This window comes from Pristis pectinata, chromosome 25 (assembly GCF_009764475.1).
Source record: "Pristis pectinata isolate sPriPec2 chromosome 25, sPriPec2.1.pri, whole genome shotgun sequence".
NCBI classification, from domain to species: Eukaryota; Metazoa; Chordata; class Chondrichthyes; order Rhinopristiformes; family Pristidae; genus Pristis; species Pristis pectinata.
In genome coordinates this window covers 5,202,900-5,222,736 of record NC_067429.1, presented here as the reverse complement: position 1 = coordinate 5,222,736, position 19,837 = coordinate 5,202,900, and the positions used below count along the sequence as shown (strand labels likewise).

Sequence of the window (19,837 nt, the reverse complement as noted above, 5' to 3'; positions counted from 1 at the left end):
GGGAAGCCTTGTTCCACCATGAACATTGGATGGCGAGTGCGATGCTGAGTTGACCGTCCCCAGTGCAGCGGACAATGCTCGTCAATGTAGGATTCACCAATGCTCGGCTTTACCAAGTGTGGTGGACGGGCATCGTGTGTTGTGCTGGTTGACTGTAGCACTCCCCGGGATCAGCAGCTTTACATCGTCCTGCTCTGAGACACAGCCCCTTATCGCCAACATCGAATGGCTGACAACAGGGCGCAGCGTAAATGGTGCGGGAGGGTCGCTGGGCGGCTTTGTACAAGGGCTGTGTCCCTAGCAGCAAGCCTGCCTCCACAATAGCGGGAGGAGTGGCTGCTGGTTCATTGTAATATCAGCTGCAGGGGCTGGCACAATCACAGACACCTATAGCAGCAAGGAGTGAGGGTCCTTTAAGTGCAGAACACATTAATCTGTCATGGGCTGATTTTTTCCCCCCTTCATTCCTGATTTGCTTTTCTGTGCGCTGTCACACACACACACACGCTCTCACACACACAACTGAACGTCGCCAATGGTCTGCCGGATCTGAGCCCACACAGAGTGGTGTTACAAGATGGGAAATACTCCTTCTCAAGGCATGTCATCCAAATCTCCATGCATTGTTAAATAGCAGGTATTTATTTGTGTTCTCAAATGCAGCGTTGCTGGTGACTTGTAATGGGGGCAATCTGTTAATCCTGACAGGGGACTGACTGGCTCTGTTGACGATAGAGAGAGAGGAATGAAAGGGGTTTTTCCAACTCCCTTTCAGGTAAGTAGGATAGGCAAGCTCTTGCAAAAAGCATTTTTATTTTGCCTCAGCTCACTATTTCTTCTGTGTGTACTGCATGCCCGAAGGGTACTGATCTTGTTAATGTACAATGTCGTTTTTTTTTCTCGTGGTATCTCTGAAACTGGATGAGAGGTGTCTGGGTTACTCAGTGCAGAAGGGTCTGGCCGCTTCTCTCTCCTTTCCGCTGTGTCTGTCTCACTATTTGTGGTGCTGTTCCCCGATCACAATGGCAAAGACTGATTCTCACAGCTGCCAAACACGGTGGGAATGTCTGTTATGGCTCTGGGCACGCTCGGTACGTTTACTGGTTCTGTCTATTTGCTAGGTGTATATGATCACCGGTTCTATTGCCAGACGATTTTAACTGACATGTTCCATACGAGACCAAAGCAAAGTATGAGGGTCTGAGGATGCTTTGGCTTCCCCAGCAATAATTCTTGCTTTGCTGGAATTAAATATATTTTGCAGTTGTTTTCATGAATTGCAATTTTTTTTTCATTTTGCAAAAATTGAACGTTTTATTTTGTATGAGGTGCACGTGTGCGTGTACAGTAACTGGCTGCAAGGGTGTGTGTGTGTGTGCGCTGCCTGCTGGAGAACTGGCTTATCTTAAAGCTGCGAGCACTCGCTTCAGTCCAGCCAACAAGGTGTGTCCAGCCGTCGCTCCGGTACTGGGATTGGTAGTGGAGGTTAGGTGGGCGAGGCGGGGGGGGGGGGGGGGGGTACACTGGTGTCTGTGGGGGTAAGAGAGAGGTTGTCATAAAGGACAGAGGTGGGTAGGTGGCAATAACAATACTGACTGATTCTCTTCACCCTCCCGGCGCCGAGAAGTCTCCACTGGAACGGTTGTTTTTCCCGTTTATCCCGTTTTATTTTCCTTGTGAAAATGGACGGAGACGTTGGGAATGTATGCTGGGGTGCCCAGGGCGTGTACAATGGCCAGGTTTTAAGGGGGCGTTGTTCCGTGCTGTGGAGAGTTTTATAAGACAGGACGCACCTCAGGGAAACAATTCATAAATAAAGTTGCTTCTTGATTTGTGTTGTCATTATCCAGGACACCTGCAAGCGGTGTTGAAACGAGGTTACAGTTTCGGCTTCCTCTCATAACCTAAGCAAGAGGGAGGTGCCACCAGCAATGTCTGGGCTTCAGGAAGGGTCTGATAGAGGGGTTGCAAGTCACACAGGGAACCAATGAGCCAGATGAGGAGAAACTGATGTAGGATAATTGGCCGAAGGGCCAGAGGTCACATTGTTTCCACACCGCGGGTTGTGTTGATCAGGAAGACACTGTCCTAAAAGGATGGGCGACACAAATTCATTTATAACTTTCGAGAGAGACTTGGATAAATGATTGAGGTGTGAAAGTGACGGATGTGGGAAGGAGCAGAGGAGGGGGACTAATTGGACATCGTTACCGAAGAACCAATGCGTGCACAATGGCCCAAGTGGCCCATGTAGCCTGTGCCAGTTCACCATTCTACTAATCAGTGCAGAATGGGATTAATAATTCATGTCGCTGTTGGTGGAAAATGAACCCAGAAAAAATAGCAAAATTGTATTCATTAGCATCATGTAGCTACTTGATGAGGACAGTTGTTGCTTTATATGGACTTGTAGATCAGACTCATTTATATGGCAATAATCACAGATCACAGAATATTGGCTAGGCATTATTGACACTGAAATAAGATCTTGCTTTTTGGAGTTTCATGTGAATTTGAGCAGTGTCCGTGTAAATGCACCGGTGTGATTAATAGTTGGTAAATGCATTTTCCTTAGGTTAGAAACATATGCATCTGCATCCCCATCCTCTGAATTCCTTCAGCTGTTGCTTGCACTTCTATTGGGTCTTCAGCAACATTCCAAACCACATTACAGCCTCTTTGTTGTCGTCCAGCCATTGTTATAATTCAGGAAATGTAGCTGCCATAAGTGCACAGCAAGCTCCCACTAACAGCCACGTGATGTTATTTGATGTCAGTTGAGGTCAAACGTTGGCCAGAACACTGGGGATAACTGCTGCACTTTGAAATTGGACCTGTGGGATTTTTTAAGGCAGTGCTGCACTCTCTCAGTACTTCTGTTGGGAATGCCGGCTTAGATTCAGTGTTCATGTCATTTTAGATCAGAAGGTGATGTTATGATCCTCTGGATGAGATGAGAGTGTAAAACATTGAGCTAGAGTTGAGATGCCAGTTAAATCTACACCAGAGTCCAACCACAAGCCACACTACCTGATGAAATGTAGAAATCACAAAGTTTCTGTTTATTATGCATGGTGGTGCCTGCATGTTGTAGGCAGGGTTTCCAGCTGCTGTACAGTTCCAGAGGGAGTTGTGCAGTTCCAAACAAGCACTGCTCACAGACGGTGAAGCTTCTCATGAATTGTAACCCGGGGAGTTTGTCAAGGCTGTTAATTGGACTGAGATATTCCACAAATCTCACCGGCTCTCAAGCTGCAGGGATCTTGTCCGCTCGTTTTTCCATCCTGAGTAACAAATCATGACAACAAAATACAAGTTTTTGGAAACATCAGAAAAACAAAACCGCAGGGGTGAAATGTTCAGTTCCTGGGCTGTCTGGATCACAGGGTAAGAGCAGTGTAACGGAATCATCATCAGTCTTGGTCACTGGCCAAAGGTTTCATCCCAAATCCCCGGCAGGGTGGGATTCATATGGAATAGGGTTGTTTGCAGTGACGGAGCAGCTGACAGCTGGCAGCCACAGCCCACAACTTCCAGCTGGGGTCCATTTATCTCTTCTCTGTCTTTATTGTAAAAAGAGACGCCCAGTCACCAAACGAGGCAATCGATCCCGTCCAGGATCAATAATGTGGTCAGGTAACATTTTAGGCCCAGACTGAGGACTTCCACAAGGGCCTTTCAAGGATACAAGGAGAAGAATTTCTTGGGACGTCCTAACGTGCTCCCCACAGCACACCCCGTTGACATAGAAACTTTGTCTTCAGTTCCAAGCAGGATGCAATGCATCAATCTACTCAGGCATGGTTGGCTAAACTGTGTCCTCCCTGAAATGTGGCTATCTCATCCACACCCGCCAGAGTCCCTGAGAGAACTTTCCTTTTTCTCTTTGATTATCCACATGGGATCTTCCTTCCACATAAGAAGGCAGAGGGTATCTTTGTTTAATGTCTCATTTGAAAGGCAGTACCTCCAACCGGGCAGTTGTCCCTGAGTACCACATAAGGTGTGCACAATGGTTCTCTCTGCACTGGGACTCCAGTCAACCACCTCTGAACTCTGAACTCTGAAGTCTGAGTGTCGCCAGAGCCAGCACCTGTGCAGCACTGCAGTGTTGAAGATGCACCTTCTTGGGTGCAGCATTAAGTCAAATTATCTGATGGCCTTTGGGAGAGTAGAACTTCTTACACTGCACCAGGAATGACTAAACAGGGCTCGGTTATTTGCCATTTGAGAGGTAGTAGTGAGAAGCCTCTCAGCGTTCTACCTTAAAGGTTCAATGACAGGAGGCAATGTGCACCTCTTTGACATCTTTCACTGCAGGTCATCACAAGTGCAATATTGTGCACTGTGTAATGTGATGAACATGCCTGTCAATTTGTGCACAGCAAGCTCCCATGAACAATAAAATGGTAATGATATAAAAGTCATTTTTTATGTTGTTGATTGAGGGTTAAACAATGTACTGGACACCACTGGCACACCTCCCCTACTTGTCTTCAAACAGTGCCATGGGATCTTACTGGAAGTTGGAGCTCAGTTTAGGTAATTGATTTATTATTGTCACATGTACTGAGACACAGTGAAAAGCTTTTGTTTGCACGCCATCCAGACAGATCATTCCATACATTGAGGTAGTACAAAAGGAAAAACAATAACAGAATGCAGAATATAGTGTTACAGTTACAGAGAAAGGGCAGTGCAGGCAGACAATAAGGTGCAAGAGCCATGATGAGGTAGATTGAGAGATCAAGAGTTCTTTATTGTACAAGAGGTCTGTTCAAGAGTCTTATAACAGTGGGATAGAAGCTGTCCTTGAGCCTTGTGGTAAGTGTTCTCAAGCTTTTGTATCTTCTGCCTGATGGAAGGTGGGAGAAGAGAGGAGGGGTCTTTGATTATGTCTCAACTAAGGTAAGATATCTTAGTTGAGACATAATCAAAGATGTACATTAATCACATGTACATTGAAACACAAAGTGAAATGCATCTTTTGCGCAGTGTTCTGGGGGCAGCCCACAAGTGTCGCCGTGCTTCTGACGCCAACATAGCATACCCACAACTTTCTAACCCGTATGTCTTTGGAATGTGGGAGGAAACTGGAGCACCCGGAGGAAACCCACACAGTCACAGGGAGAAAATGCCACTTCTAACTGTATGACTCTGCTTCATTGTGGCACTGCAGTGTCAGTCTAGATTTTTGGACTTGACCCCACACTATATGACTGAGGCAAGAATTCAACCCACTGTGAAATAGCCGATGTGAAGCTAACTGAACCACCCACACCAGAAGGTCCCAGGTGATCTCAGCTAGAGTTGCAGGTGAGATGTTCTGAGCCATATGATTACGCTGGCGGGGAATGTCATGTTTGTGCCTGGTCAGTAAGCTTTACTGAAAGGAAAGGTGGGTGGACTGTAGGTGAGTGCTGGATAGTTCATACTTTGATGTTCACAAGATGTTTACAGGGCTCAACAGGATGGAAGCAGGGAGTAGTCCAGTCCATTGAGGACTGAGATTAGGAGAAATTTCTTCACACAGTGGGTGCTGAATCTTTAGAGTTATCTACCCCGGGGAGCTGTGGAGACTCAGTTGTTGAGCACATTCAGAAAAGAGCTTAGAAGATTTCTGGATATTAGGGGATTAGTGCAGGAAAATAGCTTTGAAGTAGATGATCAACCATGTACTTGATAAATGGCAGAGCAAGGTCAAAGAGCCAGATGGCATCTTCCTGCTCCTATTTCTTTTGCTTTTACCATGGTGTGCTGGCACTTGCTGGTTGGGATGAAAACCCAGCCATTTGGCCAAGGGTGACTGGGAACAGATTGATCAGTGCATGCTCCAGACAGTGTTAAATAATATGTGATACTGATCACCAGGCAACAGAGGGGCAAAACATCAATAGAGTAAGCATTCTCTCCATGAATCTATAGAGATACGAATCTATATGACCATATGGATTCTCCCTAAAGCATATCATGAAACCCAGTGCAGCACTTTGAAACAAGGTCTCAGTCTACAGTCCAATATTCGTCTCCATTTACATCTGTCTTGTATTTCTAAGAGGTTTACACATTAACAATCACTCAACAAAAAACTGTTGATCTATTTACTATCATTTTCCTGTTTGTGGGAGCTTGTTGTTCACATATTGTTGTGTTCCCTCTATCTCAGAAGTGTCTATACTTCATTGTTTGTAAAGCGAATGCGTGTGCTAAGGTTGCAAGAGGCAGTATGGAACCTCAAGCCCTTCTTTAACATCAAGACGAAATTGCATGGAATTAAAATAATTTAGAAAATGGGGTGAATTGCAAATGCTTTCCTGTTTGCTCAGGTAACCTGGTTGGGTAATATTGAAATGTTAATTCTCATTGAATTTCTCCTTGAGACATGAGAAGCTCTTGGAAGGGTTGACAGGGTGGGTTCTGAGAGGCTGTTACTCAGATTGTGGAGTCCAGAACTAGGGGGAAGAGATGAGCAGAATTCTCTTTGGCCTTCTCTATCCTGACCCCTGTGGAGTCTCAGAGATAACCACTGTGCACACCTTATGTGGTACTGAGGGAGGACTGCCCGGTTGGAGGTACTGCCTTTTGAATGAGACATTAAACATGCTAAGTTTATTCAAAATTGAGACCGATGAGGTTTTGAATTTTAGGGAAATCAGAGGAAGTGGGGTTCAGATGGGAAAGTGAATTTGGGGTAGGTGATCATATTGAAAGATAGAACAGACTAAAGGGTCCAAATGGCCAATTTATCTCCCTTTCTTATATTCTACTTATCTTTTGTTTTATAAATTGCACAGCTTCATTGATCACATGCTTGAAGGGAGAGTGATTCACTGGTAAGGTCAACACCAAAGCACAAATTATCTGACCCATACCTCCACTGAGCTAAACTTGCTGTTGTGACCATGATAGTTAGTGTCTGACCTATCATCCTTCCCATCACCAATACTGCCAACTTCCACCTCTGTCTCCGGCCCTGCCTCATCTCATTTGCTGCTGAGACTCTCATCCAGGCCTTTTTTTACCTCTGAGTGTGACTATCCGACTATAACCCTCACCTTCTCCCCATTCCAACGCTCTCCTGGGCAGTCTCCCATCCACCATCCTTGAGAGACTTCAGAACGTCCATGTCAATGCTGACTGTGTCCTAACTTGCATCATCCTGGTCACCCATCACACTGACCTAAGTTGGCTCCCAGTCTGGCAGATCCATCTAAAATCTTCATCTTAATTTTCAGCTACCTCCACTGGCCTCAATCTCCCTGCCCTTGTAGCTTTCCCCAAGCCCACTGAGATTCAGATTCCCCAAAAGATCTGACCTCTTCCACTTCTCGTATCTCGATTGCTTCACTATTGACTTTAGGTTGACTAGGGCGTAAATTCTAGAATTCCTTCTCTATGCTTTTCCGCCTGTGAACTTCCCTTTCCTTTACATCATTACCTGGAACGTCTTATTTGATCAAACGAATATCTGCTCATTAGTCATCAATCCTTGTTTGGCTTGGTGTCAAATTTTGCTTGATGGCCCTCTGTGAAATGCTGAAGGTGGGCTAAATACCAAGGTTGTTGCAGTTGTATATAAATAGGTGTTGTTGACACGTAATTAAGCCTTGAATATTTTATTTTAACCCATAGTAATTGAAAAATCAAGTGTGAAGATCTATTTAGAAAATACTGTTTTTTTCCCCCCTTTTCTCATTATAAAATTCTGTGTCAGCAAAACATTTTGTAATGGCAATCATGCGAGAATGTGGCTTACAAAATGTGGTTATTGTGTACAGACTCTTGATTAATTTTGTTGATCTGTATGAATGTGGTGATCTGATTTGGGGCTTGGATGGGAAGGTGATGGTGGTATCTCTGATTTGGTAAAGCTACAGATGCAATAGATGATTCTGAATTTCCAAGTGCTATTTATTGCTATTACCAACTTGGATGCAATTTATTGTAGAAACCAAAATTTAATGCATCAGCCAAAAGATTTTTTTTCACTAACCGAAATTACTCAGTTTTTTCCAAATAATGATAATAAGTGAAGGAAAAATAACCCTATACTGAATTAGAAATAAAAATAGGAAACTTCAAGCCCTGCACATGAAGAATAAGTGCTTGTGTGTTAATACACCTACATTACAACATTGACTACACTTCAGGAACTATTTAATTAGCTGTAATATGCTTTGGGATATTGTGAAATACTGAAGTGATATTGAAATGAAGAGGATAGTAGCGTGGGGGAAAATGAAATGGAACCTCTTCAGCAAAATTCTGCCTTGCCCTTTAACAGGCAGCAAAATTATGCCATGATTGAACTAATGCATACTATCTCCAGGTGAATCCGTTTTAGCAGCCAACAAGCCTCCATTTCCAAGTACTGTCAATGGCATGGAAGTAAAGGCAGCACACTTTCTCTGCAAAGATATAATGCGAAAGGAATATTTCCTCTTTGAACATAGATGTATGACATGACTACACTTCCAGTGCATGGGAATCAGCAAATAGCTCGTGCCAAGTCTCAGAGCCATTAGGCAGTGTATATGATCTGATGGCTACTGTTTAAAAATGTCATGAGCTTTTTCTGCCTGAAATATTGATATAGTTGAGGTCTACGGACGTACTCTCATGACTGCAGTAATGTTATGAATTGAGGGGATGGCACAGGGCAGAGTAGCCAGTATATTCAGGGAGGTTTTATCATGTGACCTTCCTCCGACCCTCCCGCCTCCACACTCTTGCTATTGGTCATCTGATTCATCCATAACCTCTAGCCCTGCCTTGCCTTGGCTGATTGGAGATATAAGAAGGTTCTTAATTAACTGATTGGATGGCATTTTACAGTCAGTCCAACAGCTTTTATAATTGTTGCCCACAATATTTTCAGAATTAATAAATGTTCAAAGAAAATAGGAAAAAAATGTATTTTTGTTTTAATATCCCGAGTTTGTTGCAGTACAGTAATGATGGAGAGTGGCGTAGTTGAAGGCCTCCAAATACCACAGCTTGTTTTTCCAGTCAAATTGTGAAGAGTCTCTGATCAACAAGATTGTCACTCCAAAGATGTTCCATTTTCACAGGGCTGAGCGTTTTGTATGTCTGCAAATATGCTGCCTGGAATTAGGACCTAGATCATTGCATGATAGAATGATACAGCACAGAAACAGGTCCTTTCGGCCCAGCTCACCCATGCCGACTGTGAACTCTGTCTACATTAGTCCCTTCTCCCTGCATGACTTTCCTATCAATGTACCTGTCCAAATGCCTTTTAAACTTGTAATTGCATATGCTTCTACCAACTGTTCTGACAGCTCATTTCAGATAACCACAACCATCTGTGTGGAGAAACTTACCTCTCAGAACTACTTTAAACTTCTTCCCACTCACCTTAAACCTGTGCCCTCTAGTTCTAGACTCCCCTGCCCCAGGAAAAAAAGACTCTGTCTATCCTCTGCTCCTCATAATTTTACAAACCCCAGTAAGGTCACCCCTCAGCCTCCCATGTTCCAATGAGAATAAATCCAATCCATCCATTCTCTCCTTATAACTACACCCCTCTATTCCAGGCAACATTCTGGTGAATCTCTTCTGCACTCACTCTATTGCTACCAAATCCTTTCTGTAGTGTGGCACCCAGAAGAGTATACAATCCTCCAACCAATGCTCTGTATAGCTGCAACATGATATCCCATTCCTTATACTCAATGCCTCGGCCTATGAAGGCAAGTATACCACATGCCTTCTCTACCTTCTCCATCTGTGTGGCTACTTTCAGGGAGCTACTAACTAGCACCCCAAGCCCATCTCTACATCAGCATTCCTAAGCTCCCTGCTATTTACTCCATATGTCCTACCAGAATTTGACTTCCCAAAGTGCATTACCCCATACTTGTCTGGATTAAATTCCACCTGTCACCACTCTGCCCAATTTTCCAGATGATCTATACCCTCTGTATCCTTAGACAACCTGGTTTGTTATCTACAACTCTACCAATGTCGATGTCATTGGCAAACTTACAAATCAGGCCACCTGCATTCTCATCCAAGTCATTTATATATACATATTACAAGCGACGAAAGGTCCCAGCACCAATCACTGAGGTACACCACTTGTAACAGATTACCAGTCAGGAAAACAGCCACCCAACACATCCCCTTGTCTCCTATCACCAAGCCAATTTTGATTCCAGTTTGATGACATGCCTCCGATCTTCTTAACCTTCTGGACAAGCCTACATGCAGGACTTTGTCAAAAGCCTAGTCATGACCAATGTAAACCATGTCTACTGCTCTGCCTTCATCAGTTTTCTTAGTTATCTGCTCAAAAAACTCAGATTTGTGAGACATGCTCTCCCCTGCACAAAACTATGCTGACCCATGTGAATCACCTCCAACAACTTCCCTACCACTGACGTAAGGCTCACTGTCAGGCCTGTAGTTTCCAGGTTTATTGCTGTTGTTTTTTTTTGAATATGGGGACAACATTAGCTAACCTCCAGTCTTCTGGTACTTAATCTGTGGCTAATGAAGATGCAAAAAATCTCTGTCAGAGCTCCAGCGATCTCTTTCCTTGCTTCCCATCGCATCCTGGGATAGATCCTGTCTGGCCTTGTGGACTTATCCACCTTAATGTGCTCCAATGTTTCCAACGCTTTCTCCTTCCTCATACTGACGTGCTCCAGTATAGCAGTGAACCCCTCCCTTAACTCTCCAGCCTCCACATCCTTCTCCCTGTTGAATACTGATGAGAAACATTCATACAGGACCTCACTCATATCCCCTGGCTCCACACATAGATGGGACTCATTCTTTCCTTAGCTACCCTTTGCTTCTAATATACTTGTAAATGGTTTTAGGACTGTCCTTAAACCTACTTGCCAAGGTCATTTCATGGCCCCTTTTTGCCCTCCTAATTTTCCTTAAGTTCTCCCCTGCATTCCCTATAAACCTCAAAGGGCTCATGTGATACCAATTATCTTCATGTGATACCAATTGTCTTCATGTGCATGTATTATGGTGAAACTCTCACAATGGGCTAAAAGAATAGGTAAAAGGTCTGAGTGACAAGCAGACTGCTGGATGGTAGGAGATGTAGAGAATGAAAGTCGTGGGTAGGGGAAAAGGAACTGCAATTTCCAATCTTGGGAAAGAACCTACTTTGGGGAAAAGAGGTGCTTTATGTTTGTCCATGTGCTTTAATCCCAGGAGTTAAATTGTTGCAAAGGTATTTATGATATAATACAATGGTTGGCCCATTAAAACCAGCCTTCCATTGGGAGAACCCTCTGCTCATATCCAATGAGTTGGAAGTTGAAATTACATATTGACTCCGGTGCTAACTATTTGTTGATGATCTCTCTCCTTCTGTAAACTATTCTCCCTACTGTGACCAATTGACAAAGTAATGTAGTCACTCAAAGAAAGCAAGTTGGTTTTCCATATCCATAGTGTGAATGTCCTAGGATATAGCATGTGGCCTCTTCTAGTCATTTTTGCCTGCTTGAGTCTTTTCATACAGTGCCTTCAGGTCCTGTATCCCAGGAGACAAAGTGTTGAATATGCTGTTTTTAAAAATTGTTAATTAATTTCCTAGTGGAAAGTGGCAGTCACCAGAAAAGCGTTCCTAAAATTGTGGACAAACTGTTTCTAACATGGCTCACAGGAATGCGTGTTGCTGATTTCAGCACAGCGAATTTACCCTGACTATAATTAAACAACCCACTGAATGAAGTTTGGAGCGAAGGCAGACATTCATCATACAGACAACATTTTGTAGATAAGAGTTTAAACACATCTTCCCTGTCATATTCTAGTGTCAGTTGTGGGGTACAGTCAATAATTACAAGATCTTTCATAAAATAGCAATAAGATCTGTCTGCACGGTTCACTCAGTGGTGCTGTACATTAAGTATTTACATTTTTTTTTGTTCAGTCAGCACTCACACAATAGACATTGGGATTCAGGCTGTGTATTGAATGGGGGCTGTTGGGGCTGCCCTCCTTACAATGGTAGAAAAAAGTAACTGCAGAACTTATGCTTCAAACCCATCTTGTCCCAAGAATCATTTGTGAGGGATGAATCATCAGCAGTGTGACGCAGTGTAGAACACTCTGGCCTCTGAGTCCCACCCTGGAAAGTTGAGTACCCAGTCTAGGAGAGCATTCTTCTGTACTGAGGGAGTGCCTCATTAGGTGTGTAATTTTTAAGTGAGATGTTGAAGTGTTCTCTTGGATAGACATTAACGTTTCCCTAGCAGAATTTGAAAGTTATGGGAGCTCTCCCCATTGGTTTGGACAAAATTTATCTTCCCATCTGACCAGCCCACCTTCCTTATTTGGTTCCGTGCTCCACCTTCCTTTCCTATCAGATTCCATCATCTACATGCCTTTGTTGCCTCCGTCTATCGCCCCCCCGGCCTCTGTCGCTATTTCCACCCCTCCCACCTCCATCTGCCAATCATCCCTCCTCACCTGGATCCATCTATCGCTTGCCAGCTCTTGCTCCACACTTCACCCTCACCTCTTTATACTGGCTATCTCCCCTCTACTCCTTCAGTCCAGATGAAGGGTCCCAACCTGAAACGTCAACCTTCCATTTCCCTCTACAAGCGCTGCCTCACCCACTGAGTTCCTCCAGTAGTTTGTTTTTCTCAGCATCTGCAGTCTCTTGTGTCTCCACCTTAAAATAGATGATCTATTCCTTTTTCTTTCTGCCTTTTGAGGGAGCTTGGTGTGTGCATGTCGGATGCTACGGTTGCAAGGTTCCAATCCTGACTTAACGTCCAAAAAGAAAATCCAAAGCAATGTCCGTAGTAGTGAAAGGCACTATTTAAAGGAACTTGTGTTTTGTAACTTCTAGGGTGAACAGAAAGCAGAGTTCTCCCTCCTACCCTCCCTCTCCCAGACTCAATTGCTGGTCACCAACTGGATATACTCACTAATCAGAATTAGGAAGCCCCATTCCAATCAACCTATTATGCCTGTGTTGAACCTTCACTTAGTCTTACTTCCCTGCAAGGCCTATAATATTTTTTTCTTTCAATTATTTGTCCGGATCCCATTTGAAAGTTCTTCTTGAATCTGCTTCCACTGACCTTTCGGGCAATGCATTCTAAACCATTGTGAAATCCACATTAAACCAAGTTTATTCAACACACCTCTGTCTTTGCTCCTTGTCTGTGGTTATTGACTTTCAATAGTGGAAGCAGCTTCTTCCTAATTCAATCAAAATGCACCCTGTTCCTTCCGATTACTGTTTTCCCCATCACAGCCTATTTATGAAGAAAATGACCCAGGTAAGGTTCAATAAATGTATTTGTATCTACCCATGAAAGTTAAATTCTAGATTATTCCACATATATAAGAACACAGTCTCTCGACTTTGCTCTACCGTTCAATAATATCATGGCTGAATTGATCATTATCTCAAGTTTACTTTCTTCCCTAATTCCCATAAACCTTGATTTCCCCTTGTCTAAAAAGGTTGATGTCTAAGTCCGAAAAGTCTATTTTAGCCTTGAATATATTTGGCCTCCACAACTATGTGGGATAAAGAATTCCAAAGATTCACAACTCTCTGAGGGAGAGAAAAATTCTCCTCTCTTAAATGCATGACTGCTCCTCCAGAGACTCTGTCCCCAGTTCTGTTTTCTCCCACTGGAGGAAGCTTCCTCTCAGCATCTTCCCTGCCACTGCCCTTCAGAAATTTGTGGATTACAATAACCTCACATCAAACCTTATCATTGTTAACCAGTTACCTCCTTTTTTGTGTGATTCTTCCATGACCCAATAGCCCAAGAACCTTTACTACTATTTGTAAGGAGTAATGTTTTAATAAATATCTCAAATGCAGACCCAGAGTTGATGAGGTGACCCAGCCTAAACTTACAATGTCAAAAGGAACGTTTAAAATATTTTAGTTGGTATTTTGGAAAACATGGCGGGTTTTAAGAGAGGACAGGACTAAAACAAGCAGCAGGAAGTGTTATAAAATGGAAGCAAGGTTTGATTTGAGGGCCTCATGGTATTAATCCTGCTCCACAAATACAGACTTGCATAGACTTCCATGTTCCCTTTAGATGTCCCAAGGTTCTTTATATTCAGTGATGTACATTTGAAGTGTAGTCATTGTTGTACTGTAGGAAAGGTAGAAGCCAATTTGAGAACAGCAAGCCCCTACAAACAGCAATGTTGCAATGACCAGGTAATCTACGTCAGTGATGTTTGTCAAGGGTTAGATATTGGTCAGGATATCAAGAGAGCTTCCCCGCTGTTCTTCAAAAGTGTCCTATAGCATCATTAATGTCAGCCTGAAAGAACAGAAGAGTCTCAGCCCCTCAGTGTAAACGAATGACTTACCAGTCGCATGCGGGTCAAGTCTTAGCCCATGTTCAATGAAAAGGTTCCCCAGTATAACTTCTGACAAGAGCAAGTAAGAGCCCCAATGCCTCAGTTGACATATTGGGAATGGATTTATGCTGTGGTCACATGTAATGTGTGGAAGGCTATTGAATCAGTCTGCAATAGGCAGAGAGTGGATTGTCTTCAGTGAAGCCTCTTTGAAATTTTATCTTTTGTTGCTGGCAATGCTTTCATTCTCTTGTATGTTAAGGGGTTCTGACAAGCTAATGATGCCTGTTATCCACAGACCAATGATTGCAATGTTTGTAATACTGCTTTGATTTTTATATAGCTGCACATCTTTTGATTAAGCACGTTAATGTTTCCTGTTAAACACCTAGAATTATATCACCCTGGGATACTGCTAGGTAGCCAGTTCTCCTAACGAGTTTAACACTTATCATGCTGAAACATTGAACTATTTGACTCCATATAGTTGACAGTAGATAAGTCAGATTTTTTTAATGTTCTGCCGATTCCATGTTTATTTCAGCTCTTGAAGTAAAGATCTTCAGATGCTGGAAATCCAAAATAAAACAGAAAATGCTGAAAGCACTCAGCAGGTCAGGCAGCATCCAAGCAGAGAGAAAAACACAGTCAATGTGTCAGGCCAAGGATCTCTTGTTCTGATGAAGTGTGCTTGACCTGAAACGTCAAATCTATTCTCCCCCTCCCCACCACTAATGACACCTGACCTGCCAAGCCTTGTCTGCTTTCTCTGTAATTGCTTAATGTGACTACTGTTGTTCTAAACGGTTATCATAAAACATTAGGTACAGGGTTAAGTGTCACTATCATCTTTGATGAACATAGAAACATTACCTACAAGGGGTAGGTAATTAAGCCTATTGATATGAAGTCGAATTTTGGAATAAAGTAGAATGTGCAGCCATGAGAATATCTTGTTTTGTTTTAAACACTACTGAGGATGAATTTTTAGCATGTATATCTCAACATATGTGAACAGGGTGTTCCAATTTGACGCCTTGGGTTTTTCTCAGTTTTCAATTGGATTTTATAGAACTCTAATTCATCACTAGAGCCATTGAGAGAAGATGCATATAATGATGTACCGTTGCTGAAGACTACCAAATGGGCGATGGAAATCTATGAAAGTTCTGCCGTTGAATATAAATGAAGAGCATGAATAAAAGTGACAGATGAGTGAGCAATCTGAACCACTTTGGGAAAGGAATGTATTCTTGAAGATATATTTAGACTTGAATATTTGCACAGGCTGCCCAGAGAATATGGCAGCTTGTTTAAATTTTGTTGTACTGTCAGACGTATTTGGGGAAGGAAGCAAAGATGTGGATGTCACTCCTTGTGGCAGTTAGCAAGAAAGCATGAGATGGCTGCAGTTTGCTGCAAAACATTTCAGATATGAATTTACCCAGCAAATTTGTTTTCTTTAGCTAAGGAGGACTCTTGTGGATAAAGGTCATTTCTTTCAAAATCAAAAACAACAACTTGCAAGGAACACCTTGTACTTACATAGCACCTTTCTTGACCTCAGGATGTAGAAAGTGCTTTAAACCAACAAAATATTTTTGGAGTGCAGTCACTGTTGTAATGTCGGAAAAATGACAGCCAATTTACATGCAGTAAGGTGCTAAAGAGTGCACTCAGGTGAATGATCAATTAAGCTATAAGATCTCTATTATGTACAGTGTAATTGCTGCATAATGTACAAGGGTGGTCATTACTGTATATTTTTGCCCATATCACAGCTTTGGATTATTCCCTTTATTACCAGTGGCACCTGCAATATTCCAAAAGGTATATAGGTAGACAGAACATAGAACTGTACAGCACAGGAACAGGCCCTTCGGCCCACAATGTTGTGGCGAAGCAATTAAACTAGTAAATAAATGCCTAACTAAACTAATCCCTTCTGCCCACACAATGTCCATATCCCTCCATTCTCTGCACACTCATGTGCCTATCTAAAAGCCTCTTAAACGCCTCTATCATATCTGCCTCCACTGCCACCCCAGGCAGTGCATTCAGGCACCCACCAATCTCTGTGTAGGAAAACTGCCCCACACAACTCCTTTGAACTTAACCCCTCTCACCTTAAATGCATGCCCTCTGGTATTAGACATTTCAGCCCTGGGAAAAAGATACCGGCTGTCTACTCTATCTATGCCTCTCATAATCTTATAAATCTCTATCAGGTCTCCTCTCAGCCTCTGCTGCTCCAGAGTAAACAATCCAAGTTTGTCTAACCTCTCCTCTTTGCACATGCCCTCTAATCCAGGCAGCATCCGTTTAAACCTCTTATGCACCCTCTCCAAAGCCTCCATGTCCTTCCTATAATGGGGCGACCAGAATTGAATGCAATTCTCCTGATGTGGCCTAATTAGAGTTTTTATAAAGCTGCATCATGACATAGGTGCTGACATTTCCACCACATCTCATCCTGTAGCATAACTGCAATGTTTTTGTTTTGAAGATTATAATTTCAGTTCTGTAAGTACCAAACAAGGAAATTTATAGCTCTGTCCACTAGCACCAGCATTTACTGCTATATGTTATGGAAGACCATCATCCGGACAGAGGGAATTGTGTGATGCAGTTACAGCTCCATAGTTCTGATGACAATCCCGAACTTTACTTTTGTCTTTTATGTTCTCCTCTGTACTCAGCACTTGTGTTTCATGGGGACAACAAGCAGCCAAAAGTGCAAGAGTTGAATTAGTAAAATGGCACCGTTCACTTCTCAGCGGTGAAATTGGACATCGTTTGGGTTGGGGCAAAGAGGGAAATATTAAGGCAAGTGACCAACAGATTGACCAGTCGGGAAGGGAAAACTCTAAAGGAGTTGAGAGAGCTGGAGGGGCATAGGGAGAAATTCCAGAGCTTCGAGTTCAGGTGGTTGACGGCACTAATGTGGCAAAGATAGGAGAATGTGCAAGGGAGGCTGGAGTTGGAGGAAGGAGCCAGGGGGTGGTAGCGGAGTAGTGTTTTTCAGATTGGAAGCCTGTGACCAATGATGTGCCGCAGGGATCGGTGCTGGGTCCCCTGCTGCTCATCATTGATATTAATGATTTGGATGAGAATATGGTTGGCATCATTAGTAAGTTTGCAGATGACACCAAAATATGTAGTGTAGTGGACAGTGAAGAAGGTTATTTAAGATTATAACAGGATCTAGATCAAGTGGGGGAGAGGGCAGATGAAACTTACCTCGGACAAGTGCGAGGTGTTGCATTTTGGTAGATAAAACGGGGCAGGACTTGCACAGTAAATGGCAGGGAGCATTGTAGAACAGAGACCCAGGGGTACAAGTATGTAATTCCCTGAAAGTGGTGACACAAGTAGACGGGGTGGTGAAGAAGGTATTTGGCACACTTGTCTTCAGCAGTCAGGGCACTGAGTACAAGAGTTGGGACATCGTGTTACAACTGTACAAGATGCTGACAAGACCACATTTGGAATATTGTGTGCAGTTCTGGTTGTCTAGCTGTAGGAAGGATGTAATTAAGCTGGAAAGGGTGCAGAAAAGATCCTTGAGGATATTACCATGACTGGAAGGATTGAGTTATAAGGAGAGACTGGATAGGCTGGAACTGTTTTTCCTGGAGCATAGGAGGCTGAGGATGACCATATAGTTGTATATAAAATGATGAGGGCAGAGATAAGGTGAATGGTCAGTCTTTTTCACAGGGTAAAGGAGTTAAAAACTAAAGGGCGTAGGTTTAAGGTGAGAGGGGAAAGATTCAAAGGGGACCTGAGCGGCATATTTTTCACAAAGAGGGACAAGCTGTCAGAGGAAGTGCGAGAGGCAGGTACATATATGATGTTTGAAAGACATTTGGACATGTACATGGATAGGAAAGGTTTAGAGGGATATGGGCTAAATGCAGACAAATGGAACTAGCTCAGATAGGCAACCGTTCAGCATGGACGAGTTGGGCTGAAGGACCCGTTTCCCGTGCTGTATAACTCTATCACTCTATGACTATAAGAGATTAGAGAGTGCTAGGGGTAGCAAAGGCTGCAGCTCTATGGAACATACTTGGTCTGTAATCTTCAAGTCTTTTTTACCTCTTTGAAACCAAGAGAGGCAGATCCACCAATTAGGACAGTGAAGAACTTACAGATTGGTCCTTCTGGGTCCCAGTACAGTTCTACCTGGGTCAACCAATCCATCCTTCTGCACTGTGAGCCTAGCTAGTGATTGTCAACCCTTGGTTCAATTGTGGGTGTCGTCACAGCTGAGACTGAAATAGAGGAGTGTGGAACCAGGTTGCAGGGTTTCAGTAAAGGTTTAGCAGTTCAGACCAAGAGGGAGAGAAATACCTTCCCTCAGAGGAATTCTCCACTATAGAGTGCTGTGGAACCTCGGACAGTGAGTGTAACAACAATTAGATTGATAGATATTTAGTGTCTAAGAGATTCAAGGGATTTGGGGATTGGGTAGGAATGTGGGGCTTGAGATTAATGATCAAACATGATCTTATTAAATGAACAGCAGGCTTGAGATCCAGATGTCCTATTATGTCCCTAGAAACCACATCCTTTGAGACAACCAGTAAGTGATTGGGAATATGTTTCATGGACCAAAGCTTTCTGATGCATTGGGTGATATGGTTACAGACAGGAGTGGCATCACTAAGGCTGCCTATTTACATTTCTACAACATCCCCCAACTCCACCCCTTTGCCCAGCTCATCCATGCCTTTCTTATCTCAAAGACTTGATGATTCCATTGCATTCCTGGAAGGTCTCCCACAGTCTACTCACTGTATCCAAAATTCTGCTGCTCATGTCCTAACTCGCAACACTCCAGCCACACTGGCTCCTGAGAGAACAATGGCTTGATTTTTTTAAAAATTCTCTTCCCCTTTCTGCAATCTATAACTCTCCAAGACCTACAATCTCCTTATTCTAGCCTCCCGATCAGCCTCATCATTGGCAGTTGAGTGTTTAGCTGCCTGAGTGCTAAGTTCTGGTAAACCTCCTTAACCTTCTCTGACACTGTGGCTTTCTTCCATTCTGGAAAATATTCCTTAAAACCCATCTTTCTGGCCAGACTCTCATTGGCCCCAATATCCCCCTTTTTTCCCTAGTTACTTACTTTGTTTTGTTTCCTGTGAGGTCCCTTGAGATGTTTATGTGACAGTAGGGAAGCTATATAATTTATAACCATTGTTATCATCTGTGTGATTTACATCTACAGTGGACATTGAACATCATCCCTAGTGGCTTGGATCAGTTTTCATGAGATGGTATTCCAATTTATGCCATAGGTTTGGATCTCTGGATAACTCCTGTTTTTATAGCCTGTTGCTTATGTTAATCATTCTACAGTCACACACACAGTGGCGGAGAACTTATGACTGCTTCTCATACCCTGGAGGAGGAGATGGTTTAGTTGATACTTTCACTTCCTCAGTCAGGTCTGTTAGTTTTCAATTCAGTTTAAATGTATTCCATTCTG

The 19,837-nt window shown here is 43.1% G+C and overlaps 1 protein-coding gene across 4 annotated transcripts in view; it reads left to right on the top strand.

Annotated features, from left to right (window-relative positions):
• Positions 1–493: 493 nt before the first annotated feature.
• srcin1a (SRC kinase signaling inhibitor 1a) overlaps positions 494–19,837 on the top strand; it is a 412,726-nt gene continuing 393,382 nt past the window's right edge. For all 4 annotated transcript variants that reach the window (XM_052038892.1, XM_052038886.1, XM_052038890.1 and 1 more), the window contains exon 1: positions 494–599. In XM_052038892.1, the coding sequence (XP_051894852.1) occupies positions 578–599 (22 nt within the window). In that variant the 5' untranslated portion in view covers positions 494–577. The remainder of the gene's footprint in view (positions 600–19,837) is intronic.